General features: G+C 48.4%; 5 protein-coding genes across 5 annotated transcripts; 4 read left to right on the top strand and 1 right to left on the bottom strand.

Annotated features, from left to right (window-relative positions):
- Positions 1–1989: 1989 nt before the first annotated feature.
- On the top strand, positions 1990–2977 carry LRP88_02206 (F-box protein; the record flags this gene model as incomplete). The annotated part of the gene is made up of 2 exons (XM_083238874.1): positions 1990–2894; positions 2944–2977. The coding sequence occupies 2 exons, from the start codon at positions 1990–1992 to the stop codon at positions 2975–2977; spliced, it is 939 nt and encodes a 312-aa protein (XP_083105469.1).
- Positions 2978–6029: 3052 nt separating this feature from the next.
- On the top strand, positions 6030–8120 carry LRP88_02205 (amino acid permease-domain-containing protein; the record flags this gene model as incomplete). Its single annotated transcript, XM_083238873.1, has 4 exons — positions 6030–6408; positions 6487–6694; positions 6774–6983; positions 7055–8120. 4 exons carry the CDS (start codon positions 6030–6032, stop codon positions 8118–8120), a joined length of 1863 nt encoding a protein of 620 aa, XP_083105468.1.
- A 387-nt stretch (positions 8121–8507) lies between these two features.
- On the bottom strand, positions 8508–9950 carry LRP88_02204 (tubulin beta chain; the record flags this gene model as incomplete). The annotated part of the gene is made up of 4 exons (XM_083238872.1): positions 8508–8892; positions 8944–9734; positions 9783–9837; positions 9886–9950. 4 exons carry the CDS (start codon positions 9948–9950, stop codon positions 8508–8510), a joined length of 1296 nt encoding a protein of 431 aa, XP_083105467.1.
- A 504-nt stretch (positions 9951–10454) lies between these two features.
- On the top strand, positions 10455–12687 carry LRP88_02203 (uncharacterized protein; the record flags this gene model as incomplete). Its single annotated transcript, XM_083238871.1, has 2 exons — positions 10455–10886; positions 10939–12687. 2 exons carry the CDS (start codon positions 10455–10457, stop codon positions 12685–12687), a joined length of 2181 nt encoding a protein of 726 aa, XP_083105466.1.
- Positions 12688–13212: 525 nt separating this feature from the next.
- Positions 13213–18905, top strand: LRP88_02202 (1,3-beta-glucan synthase; the record flags this gene model as incomplete). Its single annotated transcript, XM_083238870.1, has 4 exons — positions 13213–13317; positions 13508–18404; positions 18462–18522; positions 18578–18905. The coding sequence occupies 4 exons, from the start codon at positions 13213–13215 to the stop codon at positions 18903–18905; spliced, it is 5391 nt and encodes a 1796-aa protein (XP_083105465.1).
- Between the last annotated feature and the right edge of the window lie 2598 nt (positions 18906–21503).

The following is a 21503-nucleotide window of genomic DNA, read 5'->3' as shown; positions in this document are numbered from 1 at the left end:
GCTTGTATGCACAAACGGGTGCATTCAACTTGAGCTTGATATGGATAGTTTTGACAACTTGCGTTTTCCTCACTGCTGGGCGAGGGACCGTCCTAAAGGGAAGCTACTATGACTGTGAGCAGGACATTGTGTACGTTGTGAGCATGAGTGATCATGTGCGTGAGCAGGGATTGTACGACTTGAAAGTAGACTTCCTCAAGGGGTTGCCAAATGATGGAGGCATGATGCCAGATGCAGGAATATAGAAGTTGTGGAGAGAGTAGGCGCACGGTCTGCTCAAATTAGATAGCAAACATGTCTTGCCAAGCTGCAAAGATTGCAAGTATCCATGATACAAACGTATTGTTAGGAGACGATGATCGATCGGTGTAAACTGTATAGTTTTCCTTCCACAGGCTCAACCCTGCGGTGGGGAATGTGAGCACGCCTTGACTGCATATGATTCTGACTTGGGATGTAACACTGCCTACGGATGGGGGGACTATTTTCCCGGCTCCTCAGCATAAAAGACAAGTGGTGGTGCCGTGTAAGGTACGGTTGACGAATGTTGCAACTATCCCTGTACGGCCTTAGCCCATTTGAGAATCGCATCGCTTATCTTCTTGGACTCATCTATGTATTGCATGTGTCCAACGCTACCAATACTAGCCAGGCGGGACCCCCTTATCCTTGCGGTCATCTGCTGGTTCAAGCTCAAGGGACTAGCCATGCTATTCCGTGAGGCCAATGTCAAAGTCGGTACATTGATGTCCTCCAAGTGGCCTGTAACATTCACATTCCCGACAAAAAAAAATCACTGCAAAATGCTGCCCCCTCCACGCCGTGTTTGGCTAACATTTCATCATACTAATTTTGTTAATCAGGCAGAAAATCTGCCCATCTCATCGGTGCTTTTTGCGTTTGGATCGGAGCTCAACCTGGATACTGGCCGCGACCTCTGCCATCCAACAAGACACATTTTACGCATTGCCTCAGCTTGACTAGAATACAGCTGGGATACCATCGTTTTGAGTACACCACTATTGCTGTTAGCGGAGCCTCGATCTCTCACTCCCCTTGCACAAGTGGCTTACTTCAGTACCAGTGGCAATGACATGAGGATTGGAGACTTCAACTGGCTGCGTTGTTTGGCCGCCAAGGGAATGCTCATAATACCGCTGTGCTCTCTCCAGTTCAGTGCACTGGACGGCTGGTCACCCTATCGATAAATTCTACCATCTCATCTACCAGTGTGTCAAGGGTGTGTCGGAAGCCAGAGACATTGAATCTCCAACTTCTTCCCTATCCGCGAAGATCGCGACGTATAAATCTCGCTTGTCGGCATATCAAAGGCACCAAGGGAAATGTTAACTCTGTATGTCTCAGGACCCTTGGCTGGAAGACAATAATATCACTCTCATCGTGAGTCCACGGGTCCATGGAGTCTTCAACTTATAGTAATAACCCTAACCCTAAAAGTCTCCTAGAGAGACACAGGACCAGGCAAAGGAGGCTACACCGTAATTCCCGTTGGCCAATTGCCAGGCGAAAGGCTCACTCAAGACCATCATGTCTTACTGAGAGGGCAATATGACCGACCAAGACAAGAGCCGGGCTCAGTGCTGTAGAGGACTTGCTTCTTTTAACACACTGATCCGGTGATACGACCAGCTTTCATGCCTGCGGTCTCATTTGAAAAGGCCAAATTGTCTCGGCTGAGCGGGGTGGAATCAGGTCAGTCAAATCAAGACAAGGTCTTGTTGGGTCGCCTGACGACATGACGGCATCCCTGTCGAGAACTGCTCTAACCATTGGTGAAGGGGCCGCTGAGCCACACTCTGGTCTTACGAAACTGCATCGCCACGCAACTGAAACGAGCCTTGGAGATGAGTCATAATTCTCGATACAGTCAGGAGACCCACCCATGCTCTGTGAAATTGTGCTTGTCTATTTAGAGGCACCTGTGCGAAAACCCAAGACCTGAGCCTGTCTTTACCACAAGCAACAACAATGGCAGCAATCAGTTTCCTCCAACTTCCAACCGAACTTACCGAGCAGATCTGTAGCTGGGTCGATCCAGGCGATCTCCTGCATGTGCGCCAAACATGCCGTGAGCTCAACGAAAGAACTTTTCTTCTCTTCACGCAGCGCTTTTTCGAGTCTCGCTGCGTCATGATCCTCCCAGAAAGCCTGAAAAACCTACACCAGATATTACAACACCCCATGCTCAGCAAAGCCGTCCGCACACTGGAAATATCAACCTTGTACTTCGTGCCCCCTGATGAGCTCCAACCACTCCTGGGACACGAGCAAGACGAAGGAGGCAGCTGGTACCGTACACCAGCTGTCGTGGCCTATCAAGCCTACCACTCGGCTCAGCAAGAACTCCTAAAAGGCGACATAAATATCCCACCCCTGACAGATGCCTTGAAAGGATTCACAAACTGCACCAGCATCGGCACAGTTGACCTGCACACTCGTCTCCCTTGGGGTTTCAAGGCCCTCACACGACGCCTCGAAATCTGCTTTCCAACAAGAGCGGGTGGCCCTGGCCAGGGACTAGAGCTGGAGAGCTTCATCAACTCTCAAAATGTCACGCAGACGAGCCAGGAGAGCGGCCCTGGAGTGCTCGGCCTCATCCTCAGCGTTGTTATGGGGTTAGCCATGGATTTTCACGTTCCGGTCCGGCATCTGAACATCTTCTCCCAAGGCGACCCCGATAGTGCCTGCCACGTCCTCTCTGAATATCACTCATCAGAGCTGTCCAACGTCAACCGACTCGATTTCGTGCTTGTGTCGCCCAGTTGCACGTGCTGGGCACACGATGGGGGCAAGGCATGGAAGGATAGCGTGAAGCTCATAGCTGCGTGTCCCGAGCTTACGCACCTGCAGGTCTTCATGACGCACAGGCTCCGGTTCGCAAGTCTTTCCTACATTCACGCCCCGAAACTCACGACATTTGAGCTACATTGTATGGAGTGCAGGGACGCAGACATAATCGACTTCTTCCGCCGTCACCGAGAAACGCTTCGGTCCGTCAAAATGACCTTTTGTATGCTTCAGGCGGTCAATCTCAGGGTGAGATGGACTTCGGACGGCACTGATCCGAACTTTGAAGCGTGGAGTCAAGTACTAATTGTTTTGCGAGACGAGACGAACGTTGAAGAATTGCATCTAACGGAGATTCATTCTTCATATGGGGGCCATGGTCCATGGAGGGCGAACAGTAAAGAAGGCATTACTCGCGTTATTGGCGAGATGGCTGAAAGTTTGGCTTTAAAGTTACAGGCATGGCCATAGGGTGCAGGGGATTAACTAATTAGCATAGTATATAGAGCTTTTTTGCGTGCTGGCTGTGTTCACTTCCCGCGGTGACCCGTGCTCCTTGCTTCTGTATCACCTACATATTCGATCAGTTTAGAATATATCACGGCTCCAACAATGCTCCGGGTCTCTTCTACATTCCTCGTTCTGCAACGCAGCAAGCCGACCCTTGCTCTCATTTCATTTCGTACCACAACCCGGGTCCCGACCAGCGACCGTTCTGTCACAGCCCATACGCAAAGTATAACACGTACTGTCTCATGCACACGACAGTGTTCTCAGGCATGAGGTAGCCCTAGTGCTCGATATCTGCTTTCATGTGGTGGGCAGTTCAAACACTTAAAATAGGCCTGAACGGAGGACCTCCCTGCCAATGGCAGGCATATATGTAAAATGGGCATCGTCCTTGAGCGTGGATAATCACTCGTCGCTAGTTACACGCGATAATTCCTCGTTTACTGGATCCTAGACCTGCAGGTGTGCTAGAGGGTGCAGGATGGCACTATTGGGGCTAGGCGACCTTGTCTCGGAGCCCGTCTCGGTCATTATGAAATTCGTCTACCAGTTTCTGTTTCTCAAGTGTACGAGCCTCCTCAAAGCACCATCTGGAGTCGTTGGAAATGCCCCGGGGTTATAGTGTTCAAAGAGAGCAAAAAGCTCATTCAAGTCTGCTATTCTATTTGAGAGCCACTTGTAGGCTATTTAAATATACACCCATCTGTCGCTTTGTCTCTCATACACTCGAGTTGCATCTGGCGCCACCATGAAAACCGCGATAGGTTTCCCAGTGGTTGTAGAGAATCAGAGACATGAGCGCTGTGCTTAACAGCTTGGGCAAGGTTGCTGAGGATGCCTACGTGGAACGGACGTAATCGTAGTTCTGCCCGGAAGACATCATCGTCAAAACAACTTCATACAACGAAGTCAAGCCAGCGTGAATGATTCATCCATAAAGGTACTCGAGGTCCATATGTTCTCAGAAGCACGAGTAAATTCATCTACTGACGAACGTACATGTAAGCTCTCTTGTGTTTCATCATCGGTCGCCAAATGGTTGACGAGCTGCTGGGCCTCGAACTGCTCCCTGGGCTTGGACGTGCTATATGCCTTTGGTGTAAAAGCCAGTGCATAGTAGCTCGAGGATGACTTCATCATCATTTTCATCATGGTCCTCGTTATTGTTATCATCATCCTCTTCACCAACGCCTTTGTTGCCGTTTCATATCATCTTTTGCGGTCCTTAGATACTGCAATACGTACGTCTTTCCTTTGTCACTACCTCCCGGTGGAGGTAAGAGAAGATGGATTTTGTCTGACAAAATACCCAAGAGTGCAAGCAGCGGTATCTTTCCAGATGTGACGTTTGACTGCTTGTCAAGGATTTTGAGGACGCGGGAAGGGTCACTCATGAAACCGCAGCATTCCTGGTCCAGCTGAACGGTGAGGGGATCACCGAACAACGAGGCCCAGCGTTTTAGTTCTCGATACACATCTCTTGCCAAGGAGAAGGTGCAGAAGAGACATTGATGTAAAGCTTCAGCGATCGTTGGTAAGTTCAGCAACGTGGGTAGCAAATTGGGTTTTGTCGCCCTTTAGCTTCCCACTGTATCAAAAGCTGCTGCATCTATCTGTTGATGTAAACAAAACGTCGAATCGTCTGGCATGTGCACATTAGTCAGTTGCTTGTTCTCATTTGAGAAGTCCCGGTGTCCGGTTCGTGTTGAAACTGGATTGTTCAGTCATTTCATGTAAGGATCACTCATCGAAACTCTTGATCTCAGGCAACACGAAGCCACCACTTTTTAATATCACCTGCTCCCCCGACTTAATTCTTACCATGCTGCCAGATTCTCTTTCATGCGACCGGGCTCATACAAAGCCTGGAAGCTGCCATTCGCAACGGAGTTGAGGGCGTGTCTCAATCGCCACCACAATTTCCACACGACTACCCTACACGCCTCATGTTCCCAAACGGAGCCGACAATCAATGCCCCAGGTTTCTAGCAGTCACACCTCAGCGGCAATAACAGCCAGAAGCTTATTCACGTTATCAACGAATGTGTAACATGCATCCGTAATAACCCCAGGTCTCGGTTCCAACGGCCCCTGATCACCCCTCTCTTTGCCACGCGAGAGCGTCAGGATGGTTGTCGTCAGCCCCCATCGACCTTCCTAAAGTGGCCATTCGGGAGCCAATAACGGAAGCTCACCACTCAATCCTTGCACTCTGGAACCTTGGCGGGCGAATAGCGTAGCGCCAAGGATGTCAAAATCTTGGCTTGTCGATTGACTTGGGTTGAGTGGATCAGATAATCACGCAGCTGAGCGCCGAGAGGTCCGTCCTACGACCAGATATGGACTAGTCAAGACGTGATCGAGGGGTGTTTTGACGCAGGGGGCTCGCGTACTGACCACTAGTTCACGGGTGAATGGCCCAAACTGGCTGATGCCCCTATCAGAGCCTGTGACACACTAGAAAAGAGCCGCGGCTGTTCCGCCCCCCTTCATTTTATCTCGAGGGAATTCCCGCTGTCAGACAAAAGGACCGACGATCGTTTCTCCCTTGACGATGCGGCTCATGGTACCAAAATCCATCAACTAACTGTTTTTCAAGCTCTTCGAGTCTAAGGCTTTGGCGTCTTGGCAGCCACTCTTTCAAACACTGTTTACAATTCCTTCTTTTCTTTTTCCAAGCCACGGGCGAAGATAAAAACCTTTGGTTCCAGATGTCACATGACAAATCGCCAAAGACCACCGACATCACGGTCGAGGTGGCCCTCACACGCGATGTCGAGATTATCGAGATGAAAAACATGGCATCATCGCCGGCACGGGCCAAGGAGAACAACATGACATGGGCCATTTCTGCGCCGAAATCGGACGAGCCCAAGGAGCAGGGCGAATGGTACGATGGATTTCGACGCGCCGACCGCCGAAAGATGAAGAGGCAGTGGGACCAAGGATATCGACCTGAGCAGAAACCAACGATTCCGGGAGACCGACACTATGATATCCGTGCTGCGAATGCAAGGACGGCGACATCAGCGTTGGCGAGGGAGTTGAAGGGGCGACATTTGCAGATGATTGCGTTTGGAGGCACCATTGGTGAGACACTTCTCCTTCGGGAACGACTTGTGGTTCTCAATTAACTATCGATCGGGATGTTAACATGCTTCTTGAAAGGAACCGGTCTCTTCGTCACTTCTGGCAGCGCTATTCATGCGGGTGGCCCTGGCAGCGTGCTTCTCTCCTACATCGTCATCGGAATGCTGCAGTACTGCACAATGCAGTCTTTGGCTGAATTGAGTGTCATCTTTCCGATTGCGGGCTCATTCTCTGCCTTTTCAACAAGATTCTTGGATCCTTCCTGGGGGTTTGCCATGGGATGGAAGTGAGTCTGTTCCTCCGAGTGCTTGAGGAAAACCTCTTCGGTGCAGCAGCTTTGATACCTTGAGTACTAACTGAACCAGCTACTGCCTTCAATGGCTCTTCACACTTCCTCTCGAGATCATCGCTGGCGCTTTTACCATTGGCTACTGGAACGAGCACCTTAGCCAGTCGATTTTTGTCGGAATATTCCTCGTCGCCATTATCGTAATTAATCTTTTCGGAGTTAAAGCCTATGGCGAGGCGGAATTCATCTTTTCAATAATCAAAATCACTGCCATAGTCGGTTTTATGTAAGCCATTCCTCTTCTCTTTCGAGACCGAGACGCATATCAGAGAATATCAACAACTAACCCATATCTAGTCTCCTTGCCATTGTCATCAACATTGGTGGAGAGCCAACAAGTGGTTATATCGGCGGCCGCTATTGGATGGACCCGGGACTCTTCAACAACGGGTTCAAAGGCTTCTGTTCAGTGCTTGTCACATCATGCTTCTCGTTCACCGGCACCGAATTGATCGGATTAGCAGCGGCAGAAACTGTCAACCCTCGAAAGTCAATCCCGAGCGCTATCAAACAGGTATTCTGGCGCATCACGATCTTCTATATCGTCTCGCTGTTGCTCGTCAGTCTGCTCGTGGCATATGACGACCCTCGAATCACCAGCGGAATCAGCATCGCAGATGCATCTGCGAGTCCTTTCGTAGTGGCGATTGAGACTGCCGGAACTACCGTCTTGCCTAGCGTTATGAACGCGGTTATCTTGATAGCCGTGATAAGTGTGGGCAACTCGGCTGTTTTTGGTTCGTCTCGAACTCTGGCCGCTCTCGCCGATCAGTCGCATGCCCCAGCCATCTTCGCCTATGTGGACAAGCAAGGTCGCCCATTAGTGGCTATCATTTTCTCTTGCGCCGTCGGGTTATTGGCTTTCCTAGCTGAAGTCAAGGCTCACGGTGTTGTGTTTGACTGGCTGCTATCTGTCAGTTCCCTTGCAACGCTCTTCACGTGGGGAAGCATTTGTCTTACGCATATCCGCTTCCGCAACGCTTGGACACATGCCTCACACACTCTGGAACAGTTGCCGTTCAGGGCACGATCCGGCACAACTGGCGCATGGTTCGCCCTGGCTGGTTATGCTCTTATCCTTGTTTCACAGGTGTGGATGGCTTTCTCCCCCATAGATGCTGACAAGAACTCGACCACGGCAGACGTTGTGCAAAACGTCTTTCTCCAAGCCATGGCCATTCCGATTGTCGTAGTCTTTTATCTCGGCCACAAGATCTGGTACCGTACGGGTTTTGTGTCTCTGGACGAGATAGATATAACGACAGGGCGGAGATACTATCGTGTTCATCTAATGAGCGACCAAGAACGGGAGGCTCGGATGGCATGGCCGTTATGGAAGAAGATCTATTGGTATTTTTGCTGAAAGGAACACCGACTACTTTGCTCTTATTTTAATGAATCAGAATCTTCCTTGTGCGTCTGTCTCTATGGAGCGCAATCATCTTGGCTACTTGTGACTGGTTTAGGATCTATGGCGAGCGTTTTCCCAGGGTGCTCACTACCCAAGATGGCAGTGAAATGATTACCTGGAGCCCGTTTCTAGTCGACTACGCGACTAGTGAAGCTCACAACACAACCACGTTTCCCGATGTGATCTTTCCGCTCCAACATACATCTGTCTTCTCGATACTGACAATCATATATCCGGGATAGATTACTCATTCAGGGTGCCAGGGAGGCTAAGCTAGTAAATATCTGCGAGTGCCCATTTAAGACGTCGGTTCAACGTATGGTTTGTCTGAACCCACCATTATTCCTCAAAGATTTCCTCATCTTCATCATACTCTTCATCACCCACCTCGGCCTCTTGATACTGCTGATATTCCGAAATCAGGTCATTCATATTGGATTCAGCCTCAGTGAATTCCATCTCGTCCATCCCCTCCCCTGTATACCAATGAAGGAACGCCTTTCTCCTAAACATGAGTGCAAATTGGCTCCCGATGCGCTTGAAAAGCTCCTGTATAGCCGTCGAGTTGCCGACAAAGGTCGAAGAGAGGTTCAACCCGGAGGGCGGAACAGAGCAAAGGGCCGTTTGGATGTTATTTGGGATCCACTCAACGAAATACGACGAGTTTCTGTTTTGGATCTGTCCGATTTGATCTTCGACTTCCTTCATGCCGACCTTTCCTCGGCTTATGATTCTATTAGCATAAACAAGGGTTCTTGAAGGTGTGTTCACTTACAAAATAGCCGAGCAAGTCAGGAAGCGGCCGTTCCGATAGTCCGACGCAGACATGGCGTTTTTCGGGTCAAAGAGTTGTTGCGTGAGCTCTGGGATGGTGATGGCTCTGAATGACCGGCTGCTAAGACTCGTGAGGGGGGCAAATCCCACTGTGAAGAAGTGGAGGCGAGGAAAAGGGACCATATTCACGGCCAGCTTCCGCAAATCCGAGTTCAACTGGCCCGGGAACCGAAGGCAGGTCGTGAGGCCGGACATAACCGCTGAGATCAGGTGGTTCAGGTCCCCATAGCTCGGATCACTAAGCTTAAGTGTTCTCTTGCAGATGTCGTAAAGAGCCTCGTTATCAATGCAAAATGTCTCATCCGAGTTCTCAACGAGCTGGTGGAGAGACAAGGTAGCGTTATATGGTTCCACAACCACCTCGGAGACCCGCGGCGAGGGCAAGATAGAAAATGTTGCCATCATCCTATCTGGAAATTCCTCGCGCACTTTTGATATCAAGAGAGTGCCCATCCCGGCTCCCGTCCCGCCGCCGAGGGAGTGCGTGATCTGAAACCCCTGCAGGCAGTCGCAGGCTTCAGTCTCACGGCGGACGACGTCGAGGACTTGGTCAATGAGTTCGGCTCCTTCAGTATAGTGGCCCTTGGCCCAATTGTTTCCGGCGCCAGACTGGCCAAAGATGAAGTTATCAGGACGGAAGAGCTTGCCGTTGGGGCCGGCACGGATTGCGTCCATTGTACCCGGTTCTAGGTCCACGAGGACTGCGCGGGGGACGTATTTACGACCGGCTGCCTAGGGGAGGGGTGTTAGGGGAGATTTATATGGGAAGAGATAACTTACTTCGCTAAAGTAGACTGGCAAACGGTCGGACTGGACGTCGGTCGTACCACGAAACCTTCTAGAGTCAGCAACACAGTAGAGCCATGTTTCGGGGTTCACTTACACGCCGTCGCTGTCAAGACCGTGTTCGTTATGAAGGGTTTGCCTGTATCGAGTCAACTTGGCCATACAACTTGAACAAGCCGGACAAATAATACCAAAAGGCAGACCCAACTTGGTTGCCCTGAAAAAGTTAGCAAGTGGTAGTGTAGTGCTGTGTTTATGGAACCCACGCATTGGCCTGTCTGTAGATGAATCTTGGATTGTTAGCGGAATAATCATGGCAGCTAGAACCCAAGCTCTAGAAGGTTGAGCAACTCACGATCTCACGCATTGTCGCCGCTCAGAAGCTATGAAGCACTGGTAAAGAGCACAAGATACCTGAAAGTTGGCCAGACTATAGCTTTTATTGTAGACAAGTCTTATTGATCACCGCCGGACATGGCGGATTAACTATCGGCCCACTTTTTAAATCTCCGCCGACGGCGGCGGAAGACTCAACATCACCATCAGTGCATCACCGACTCTTCTCCCCCCTTTCCCTAAGGCACAACCTCATCCGCCGCGATCGGAAACCATCGGACACAGACTTGGTCTTACCCCCCTGACAGTCCCTTTCCAGTCACTGCCGTCATGTCTTCCACTGCGGGCAAGAGCCACATCCCCCCTTCGACCTATGCACCACCACCCAAGCGTCGGAACATCCGAAAAGGCACCCGCAGCTGCTGGGAGTGCAAGCGGCGCAAAGCCCGCTGCACGTTTGAGAATGCATCTGACACAGTATGCATTGGCTGCAGACGCCGGGGCTCAACTTGCGTGAGCCAGGAGTATCCCGAGGAGACATCGCAGGCCCGCCAGTCCAGCGAACGGAGGCGGGAACACTTTGCAAGGATAGGGAAGATGGTGGTACAAATAGTGAGAGAAGAGGCCATGGCTGAGCCTAGCCCTGATGTGGTCGATGATTGGAAGGCAGAGAGTGAAGCCGAGCCCGGGGCTGAAAGGCTTGATGGAGAACTTGGAGCCCACGGCGGAGTTCGGCATGCCGCCGCACATATTACGGCTCAGGTACGCCAATATCCAATATCCCATCAAGGGAAACTGACTTACAGAGAATAAGTCCTCACAGGAACGTATTAATACGCTGTTACCACATTCAGGTCTTGATATTCCGACTACCAGACCCATTGATGACTCTGGGCAACCGGCCAAAGTTACCTCTTCCGAGGCCCTCCCGACGCCCAGAGACGTTGTTGGCGTCAGTCAGTCAATGGACCGCACATCCGGATACTTTATGAATATCATGATCTTGCCTTACAGCGAGCTCCAGCCCTACAACTTCTGCATGGAAGTCCCAGACCTTCACGCCCCAGAAGTACACCCAATTCTCAAGGCCAAAAGAATGTTGGCATTGGCAACCAATATCCAGAGTCTTCAACCAAAGTCTGAAAAAGTATCGTGTCAACTGTCAGCACCGCCAGCGACACTTGTCCAGCAACTCATGAAAGCAGCTACACGTGTTGGGACGAGGACATGCCCCGCTGTCTTTGTCGAAGAGCTCGAATGCCTCATGCTTGAAGCTGTTCTGCTCGCCAACGGCGGTCATCTGCAGCGCTCCTGGCTTGTCTTTCGCCGGCTGGTAGCTGACGCACAGCTGATGGGTATTCATCGACGTCAGCATTCGGCAAAAGCCCTCGATCCCCACAACAATCTTGACACCAGATTCTTTTGGTTCCGAATCCTGTACACAGAAAGACTCCTCTGCTTGCTCCTTGGCCTTCCTCAGGCTAGCACAGACTGCACAATGGGCGACGAGACGGCATTGCTGGTGGAAGAACATCCTGTTGGCCGCCTAGAGCGCATGCATTGCGTCATCGCCTCAAAGCTGCTCCAACGGAACGACATGGAGACAAACTATGATCAAGAGACAAGAAACGTTGACCAACAAATACAACGGGCAGCGCAGTCGATGCCACCTCGATGGTGGTTGATGCCGAACTTGGCTGGAATCTCGGACGATGCTCAGGGCTTTGGAGAGACGATAAGGCTGACGAACCAACTATTTCACCACTTTCTAATTATTCAGCTTCACTTACCATATATGCTTCGTTCGACTGCCAGCTCTAAGCAGAGGGATAGCACGACGACCTGCGTGAACTCTAGTCGCGAGGTGATGGTGCGGTTCATTAGCTTTCGCAGTATCCAGAGCGTGGCCTTTTATTGCCGAGCCATTGACTTCTTTGCCCTTATAGCATCGATGACCCTTCTGCTGGCGCATATCGACAGTCACCAGAACAATGAAGGGGAGAGTCTCGCTCATCAGCGGCCTAGTGATCGAGCTCTCATCGAGCAGGCGATGGAGTATATGGATGACTTCAATAAATCCTCTCAGGACATTCTCTCCAAGAGAAGCGCTGAAGTGATTCGGAATTTATTGGAGGTTGAGAACCAAGCATTCAGCAAGCATGGGTCTGCAGGTGAGGCGCAGAGAGACACCCACAACAGACACTCAAGGGACGGGCATGGGCTGCAACTCAACATTCCAAACGTGGGGACGGTGCACATCTCATGTGATACTATCGCAAGATACGATGAGCCACCAAAAGGATCTAGTGATGACACATTGACGACATCATCGAAGGAGAATCGCACCGACCTGATCATGCTGAGCGAATTCAGTGGCCCCGAAGAACCAACGGTCCAGATCGCCGAACCGCGCGAGGTAAAGGATCAGCGTGAAGCTGCAGACTCGACCAACAGCTTTACAGAACCATTCCACCCGATTTGCGAGGAAGGGATAGAATTGTGGTTACATGGACCAGATAATCTCTTTCAAGGTATTGACCTGGCTCATTTTGACCTAGCTTAATACATAGTTATTGCTATTACAAAAAGAATAGCTCTAGAATAGAAAGATAACATTTACGATTTACTACCCGTAAAACTCGTACCGTACACGTCCATTGGACTTAAAGACGCGCAATACAGGCGGTCCGAGCAGTCTGCTTGCGCGGCTTTTAACCCTCTCTGTGCCAATAGTGTGTGAAGGACAGATAAGCTTCCGACAATTCCGGACTGGCTATTCTTAGAATTCTCTCCCTGAGCTGTTGGATTAGCAAAGGGAAAGTAGTCTTGCTCGGTCTCACGAGGGTCTCGGTCTCGGTCTCGGTCTCGCGCCCCTACCACCCTAAACACTTGAACGAGATGATGCTCGGGAGTAGGGAAGTCAACAAAAGTCTCATTTTTGACTTATTAAGTCAAAATGGACGAAAAGCTTAACAATTACACTAAGATGGGTGTTTATGGGAATCCTTCCATACCAACCAACCCTCCTCTACCGCCCTTCAACACATGCGTCCTGTTCACACACACACAAACCCCATTGATCTTCACCATGTCTGGACTACCACACGCACATGATAATCCGTACGAGGAGCATTACAGCGATCATTACGCCCGAAAAGAGGGTGCTGACCGTTTCGACCAAGACACCTCTTATGTACGAGAGGGATATTATCGTCACGATTCCACATCTAATTATGATTTCCAGTAAGTGCGACCTGGCGTTGAGAGTGGCGGTAGAGTTAATAAGAGAAAGTAGTGATGGTTTTGAAACTGACGGCAATCATTCGTACCGTGAGACGCCTGCTCGTTATAGTGACCATGATTCGGGCTCTTATTTCTGGCAGGACGGGCAAACCCACCCGTATGGCCGTGGCGAGAACAACGGCTGGAACGATGACTACGGATTAAGAGACGACGCGGGCCAATACTCAGCAACATCGTCCGAAGTCTTCTTTGGCGCCGATGACCCGGCCGCATACGACAGAGAAGATATCGACTACCCGCCCGTGGTGCACCCATCACCAGACCCGTATCCTGCTTGGGCTTCTGACGCTCGACAGCCACTGACTCCCGAGGAAATTGAGGAAATCTTTCTCCAATTGACCGGCAAGTTTGATTTTCAACGGGAGAGCATGCAAAACATGTTCGACCACCTTATGATACTGCTTGATTCCAGAGCCTCACGGATGCCGGCGGAAAAGGCACTCGTTTCTCTGCATGCAGACTACATTGGTGGTCGCAACGCCAATTATCGAACATGGTATTTTGCCGCATATTTCGACCTTGAGGCTGAAGACGGAACCTCGAGCCCTGGAAATACCATATACGCAGATGGGCACACCGACAGTGCAGGCGTCGAAAACCCAGAAGAAGCACAAGGAGGAGATGATTTTCAGCTCGCCGAAGAGCGTTGGCAAAGACGAATGCAGAACATGTCACCCCAGGAGCGCGTCCGCCAGCTTGCCCTCTATCTCCTTTGTTGGGGAGAAGCAAACCAAGTTCGGTTCATGCCGGAATGCCTGTGTTTCATTTTCAAATGCGCCGAGGATTTCCTTGCCGCACAGTCAAGCAACGATACTCATGCCGAAGATCTGTCCTTTCTCGACCACGTCATCACTCCTATCTACCGCTTCCTTCGAGATCAAGGCTATGAGATCCACGATGGAGTCTACGTCCGCCGTGAGCGAGATCATGACAAGGTCGTGGGTTACGATGATTGTAACCAGTTATTTTGGTATCCTGAGGGAATGCGTCGTATTGTTCTCAACGACAAGACTAAACTCATCGATATTCCTACCTCGCAGCGCCTGGCCCGATTCAAGGATATCAACTGGGGCAAGTCATTCTTCAAAACATATAAAGAATCACGGTCATTGCTACACCTACTTGTCAATTTCAACCGCATCTGGATCATCCATTTGACCATCTTTTGGTTTTACACTGCTTTCAACGTTCCGACTCTGATTGTTGGCCCAAGCTACGAGCAGCAGGTGAACCAATCACCCACTAATGCCAAAAAGCTCTCTGCTGTCGGGTTTGGCGGTGCCATCGCGCCTTTTCTGCAACTCGTTGCCACAATCGCTGAGTGGATGTATGTCCCGCGACGATGGCCTGGGGCAGAACCCATTGGCGTAAAGATGGTCTTGCTGCTGGTTGCCCTTATCTTAAATGTCGCCCCTAGTGTCAAGATATTCTTCTTTCCTGGCCCGAAGAAGCTTGATGATTATCTTGCCATGGGCCACGTTGCTCTCGCCACACAGCTCTTTGCCTTCCTCGCAATCATGCCCTCTGGAAACCTGTTTGGCAGCTTCTTCAAGAAGAAGTCCCGTCGTGCCACAGCAAGTGAAGTATTCACAGCGAAATACCCATCACTTCACGGGAACAACAGAGTGTTTTCATACCTGTTCTGGACACTTGTCTTTGGTGCCAAGTTCGGCGAGTCCTATGTCTTTCTCGCACTCTCCTTCCGAGATCCAGTACGGTATCTGTCCATCATGAACGTGAACAGCTGCCAGGGAGACAGACTTTTCGGAGCAATTCTATGCAGACAACAGCCGACAATACTCCTCGTTCTCATGATGATGACGGACCTGATTTTCTTCTTCCTCGATACATACCTCTGGTACGTTCTGGTTAACACCGTCTGTTCGATACTGAGGTCATTCTACATTGGCTCCTCAATCTGGACTCCCTGGCGGAACATCTTTTATCGGCTACCCAAGCGAATCTATTCCAAGATTCTTGCCACAGGAGAGATGGAGATCAAATATAAACCAAAAGTCCTTGTGTCCCAGGTGTGGAATGCGATCATTATCTCAATGTATCGCGAGCATCTATTATCGATCGAGCATGTCCAAAAGCTCCTATATCACCAAGTGCCATCAGACGAGATCGGGAAGAGAACGTTGCGAGCTCCCACGTTTTTCGTTGCCCAAGGTGACCATTGGTTTGACAGTCAATACTTTCCCAAGAATGGCGAAGCTGAACGTCGGATTTCCTTCTTTGCCCAATCTCTCTCCACGCCTATCCCTGAGCCTATGGCCGTCGATAGTATGCCTACCTTTACGGTCATGATCCCGCATTATTCTGAAAAGATCTTATTCTCACTGCGAGAAATCATTCGCGAAGAGGATCAATACTCGCGTCTGACAATGCTTGAATATTTGAAACAGCTACATCCTCACGAATGGTCTTGTTTCGTTAGAGACACAAAGGCTCTTGCTGGCGAAGATGAGTCCCCTCATGACTCTGGTTCGGAAGCGACTGGTCAGAACCAAATGGACCGCAAAGTTCAAGATCTTCCTTTCTACTTCATTGGATTCAAATCCTCGGCTCCAGAATACGCACTGAGAACCCGCATCTGGGCTTCACTTCGGTCTCAAACCCTCTATCGAACGGTTTCAGGGTTCATGAATTACGCTCGGGCCCTCAAGTTGCTGTATCGGGTAGAGAACCCGGAGGTGGTACAGCTCTTCAGACAGCATCCCGAGAAGCTTGAACTTGAGCTTGAACGGATGGCGAGGCGTAAGTTTCGCATGGTAGTGGCAATGCAAAGGTATGCCAAATTCAAGAAAGAAGAGCAAGAAAATGTCGAATTCTTGTTACGAGCCTATCCAGATCTCCAGATTGCGTATCTTGATGAAGAGGCTCCTGATGAGGGCGGTGAGCCTCGTGTCTATTCGTCCCTCATCGACGGACACTCCGAGGTGTTGGAAAATGGCTTGAGGCGCCCGAAGTTCAGGATCCAACTCTCAGGCAATCCCATCTTGGGCGATGGCAAATCTGATAACCAGAACCATGCACTCATTTTCTATCGCGGCGAGTATATTCAGCTCATTGATGCGAATCAAGACAACTACTTAGAGGAATGCCTCAAGATACGGGGCGTCCTTGCGGAATTTGACGAAATGAATATTGTCTCTGGCTATGGCGATGATCCCAAGGACAACTCTTCTGAGCCAATTGCCATTCTGGGTACGCGAGAGTACATCTTTTCTGAGAATGTTGGAATCCTGGGCGACATCGCTGCCGGCAAGGAGCAAACCTTTGGCACTCTTTTTGCTCGTACCTTGGCCCAGCTGGGAGGAAAGCTTCACTATGGCCACCCAGACTTCCTTAACGGAATCTTCATGACAACTCGCGGCGGCGTCTCCAAGGCTCAAAAAGGCCTTCATCTCAATGAGGACATCTATGCCGGGATGAATGCCATCATGCGAGGCGGCCGTATCAAGCATTGTGAATTTTATCAATGCGGAAAAGGCAGAGATCTCGGGTTTGGCTCCATTCTCAACTTCGTCACCAAGATCGGAACAGGCATGGGCGAGCAAATGCTCTCAAGGGAATATTTTTACCTTGGAACAAAGCTTCCGCTTGACCGATTCTTATCCTTCTACTACGCTCATCCTGGATTTCACATCAACAACATGTTCATCATGGCTTCGGTCTACATGTTCCTCATCAGCCTCCTAAACCTCGGCTCACTTCGACACGAAACTATTAGTTGCGACTATAATCGGGATGTTCCAATCACGGACCCGTTGTTTCCTACCGGTTGTGTCAATACTGACGCTCTGATGGATTGGGTCTACCGCTCCATCCTTTCTATATTCTTTGTGTTCCTCATGTCATTTATCCCCTTGACCGTGCAAGGACTGATGGAGTCTGATCCCTGGAGAGCGGCCTTGCGATTTATCAAACACGTCGCCTCATTGTCTCCATTCTTCGAGGTATTTGTGTGTCAGGTATATGCCAACTCTGTTCAACAGAATCTCTCATTCGGAGGGGCCAGGTATATCGGAACAGGTCGAGGGTTTGCTACGGCGCGTATCCCGTTCAGTGTCCTCTACGCACGATTTGCTGGTCCATCCCTCTACTTCGGTGGCCGGTTGCTTCTCCTTCTTTTATTTGCAACGCTCACCGTTTGGCAAGCCGGGTTAACTTGGTTCTGGGTAACCACTTTTGGCCTAATCTTTTCACCTTTTCTCTATAACCCTCATCAGTTTGCATGGGACGACTTTTTCATCGACTATCGCGAATTTATTCGATGGCTCTTTCGAGGGCATGCTCGTTTCCATGGCTCGTCATGGATCACCTACTGCCGCCTGGCACGTACTCGGATTACCGGTTTCAAGAAGAAGAAGCTTGGAGATCCATCTTCTTGGCTTTCTGGGGATGCCTCGCGCGCTTCACTAGGCTCAGTACTCTTTGGTGAGATTTTCCTCCCGCTGCTGTCGGTCATCATGACCACGCTTCCATATCTCTACATCAACGCGCAGACCGGCGTGCTTGCGAAGAACAACCGTGGCGAAACGGTTGAGCCTACAGATTCTCTCATTCGCCTTCTGATCATTGCATTTGCACCAATGGCCATCAACTCTGCTACCTTGGCCGTAATGCTAAGTCTGAGTTGTCTCACGGGACCGCTGCTCAGTCTTTGTTGTAAGCAATTCGGCAAAGTGCTGGCTTCCATCACATATGGAATCTCTGTCATTGCACTGATTATTTCCTTTGAGGCAATGCTCTTCTTGGAAGGGTTCAACTTTACCAGAGCCCTTGCTGGCATGATTGCCGTCGTTTCTTTGCAGATCCTACTCTGCAAGATCATCATCTCGACGACACTGACCAGGGAGTTCAAAACCGCTTCGTCCAGTACTGCCTTCTGGACAGGACATTGGTACTCGCTGGGTCGCCATTCTATCACAGCACCATTCCGAGAGATCGTCTGCAAGATTACAGAGTTGAGTATGTTCTCTGCTGATTTTCTGTTTGGGCATTTGCTTCTTTCCGCAATGTTGCCAGTTCTTCTCATCCCGAAGATTGACAAAGTGCACACGGCAATGCTGTTTTGGCTTCTTCCAAGGTCAGTTTGTATTTCGCCTTATCTGAATGGCGTTGAGGCTAACATTCTATCATAGTAAACAGATACGAGAGCCAATCTACTCCATGAAGCAGTCAAAGCTCAGGCGACGTCGGGTGGTCAGGTTTGCAGTTGTTTACTTTACCATGCTGCTTGTGGCTGTGGGATTGATCCTCGCACCTCTGCTTACGGGCAAGTACATTCCCTCTACTGTGTCTGATATTTTTGCAGACTTGGCAGGATTTCATTTACTGCAGCCATCTGGCCAGGATCGTGATGATACAAATGGGACGCAACAGACCGGGACGGGAATGCCTGGCTATACTGGAGCAGGTTTGGAATCTTCTACTTCAAGGTCTGGAGGTATAGCAGCTACCACTCAGTAGCATGCTTTAGTAGTTTCTCCTTACCAATTCGATCATACCCATGGGGGTTTCCACCAACGTTTCATCTAAGCTACCATAATACTAAAGTCAGTGCCAATCTCCGGTCCATGGTCAACTCAATTGTTTTGTCTCCTTCTCACGAACCACTGCTTCAAGTTCAGCCTTGTACAAGAGGCAAACCTTCAAGCCGAACCAAGTCACGGGGTACTCTTTCTTCCAACCGGGAAGCATTTCATAATTTTGACATCTTTTGTCTCTCCAGAGCTTAGAATGATGGTGGAGGGCTAGAAACTGCATCTATGTCTCGCATCTGACAGTCTCCGCTACTTTAAGCACTATTCGCTTCTTGACTCTGCTGGCAGCTAGACTGTTCGTTGAGAGAAGTGCTACGCCCCCGTAGCGATTCAACTATATAGTATTGCACTGAGAGTACCGAACTTTTGACGAGCCGAGCAGATTGACGATCTGTTCAGCTACAGCTGTATGAACAGAACGTTTATTCTTTATCCTGATTGAGTCTGTAGCGGACATGGTTTTAAGGTTAAGTTATGTCTCGCAACCCTTACTTTTTTAAAGAGTAAAGTTACTAGTTATATACGCTCTGACTTGTTTTATTATATCTACGATTTTTCTTTTTTCTAAGTAAGAAAGTAATTGTTGAATAAGAGGAGCGATTGCGATCGTGCTGAAAACTAGTGGCGCGCCCTGTTTTTTGGCGCAGTTGAATTGTTCAACAGTAATCATACCTTTATAATAACCTAATAGTAAGGGGAAGGAGAAGTATATAAATGCTTTATTATTAAATATATAACGTGCATAATAAGCATGCGCCGCATCCAAGTATGCACCGCACTATACTGTATAGGCAAAACTAGCAAAACCTTTAATTTGTAAAACTAGCTATAAAATAGCTAAAATTCTAAATAAAATATTTTTAGCTATTTAACTAAAAACAAAACTATATGGTATTTTTTTAAGATTTTTGAAAATTACCCTTTATATATAAATAGCAATTTATACAGTGTGAATAGGTTTTTTCTATACTAGCTTAGTAATAAATTTTTTTAAAAATCTAGAAAAATTATTATAGCTTTTATATTATATAATAAGCCTAATCCATTAGTTTTAGTCTATTGGAGCCTAAATAAAATTTTATAGAATTTTTTTAATACTTAATTTTAAGATAAAAATACAAGTGCGGCGCATACTTATTATATATGTTAACTTACTTTATAGTAAAAATATAATTTAGTTATTTTTATTTTATATAACATACTTGATATGCGAGCGCCGCAGTCAAGTGAGCGCCGCACCTAAACTGTGCACTAAAATTTAAATATTTTAACCTTAATAAAAACTGCATTAAAATAGCTAAAAACTTAAAAAGTAAGGTTTTAGCTATCTAACCTATAAATAAACTATATATGATTTTTTTAGATTTTTAAAAAATTTACTTTATAGAGAAATAGCTAAATATACAGTGCAAATATACTTTTTCTTACATATATAATAAGTAATTTTTTAAAAGTCTATAAAAATTAAGGTAGGTTTTATTATAAAGGAATAGCTTAACTTTAAAATTATATCTTATTTAGGCAAAATTTAAATTTCTTAGAATTTTTAAAGGAATTTTCTTTTTTAATAGGATTTATACTATAGGGTAAAAGTGCGGCGCTCACTTGTCTGCGGCGCTCGCTTATCATGTACGTTAAACTTATATTAATTAAATAAATAACATATATGATAAGCAAGTTGGCTATGCAAGCAAGTTAGCCACTTTTCTTAACCTATCTAATTAAAATCACGATTAAAATACCATAAACCATCTAATTAATTAAAACTACTCACTATATTCTTCCTTAAACGTCTCAATTACTACCTAATAGGTCCTTGCATTATGGCCGGGCTTACCGCAGATACTGTTAGATATGGCCATGTACAATATGATTAGTCAGAGCCGGCAAAAGGTCGCTAAAGTCTCGGCGAATCCCCGGACCTTGAGCTGCCTTTGTGGGCAGCCCCTGTGGCAATTGGGAACGAGGAACAATGGAGAACACACAATTCTGGCTTGACCTGTTGAACAATTCAACTGCGCCAAAAAACAGGGCGCGCCACTAGTTTTCGGCACGATCGCAATTGCTCCTCTTATTCAACATGACCCTACTTTCCGACAATAATATAAGAACGTATCAGATAGTTATTGAGATATCTGGGGAAGAGTATAGTAACTGTCAAATGTAACGATGTATTATATTGTTGTTCTCTGTGTGTTTCTCGGCGAAGCCTCGCAAAGGGGAAGGCGCATTTCTGCGACTTCCCAATTGAGCCTAGTGTCATCACATGACACCCTTCAAGGCATGTTGCAGGCTGTCACATTTAACAGTAACGTACATGTATAGCTTGCGTGACAAACAAGCATGCGTGACATAGGTATTTATACCTTATGTTGGATAGCGTACGGCATATTCGATCAGAACGATATGAAACAACACGATGTGGAGCCAAAAGTGATGATGTTCTTCCTTCATCCTCCTCCCGGCCCCCTCTTTTCTCAAGAGGGGGTTTTCTAGTCATCTGACTAAGGCTAGGATATCTGTG

This window comes from Fusarium phalaenopsidis (assembly GCF_050370095.1).
Source record: "Fusarium phalaenopsidis strain FUZ10S chromosome Unknown contig_32284, whole genome shotgun sequence".
NCBI classification, from domain to species: Eukaryota; Fungi; Ascomycota; class Sordariomycetes; order Hypocreales; family Nectriaceae; genus Fusarium; species Fusarium phalaenopsidis.
The sequence above is the reverse complement of the archived record's forward strand: the minus strand, read 5'-3'. Positions and strand labels throughout refer to the sequence as shown.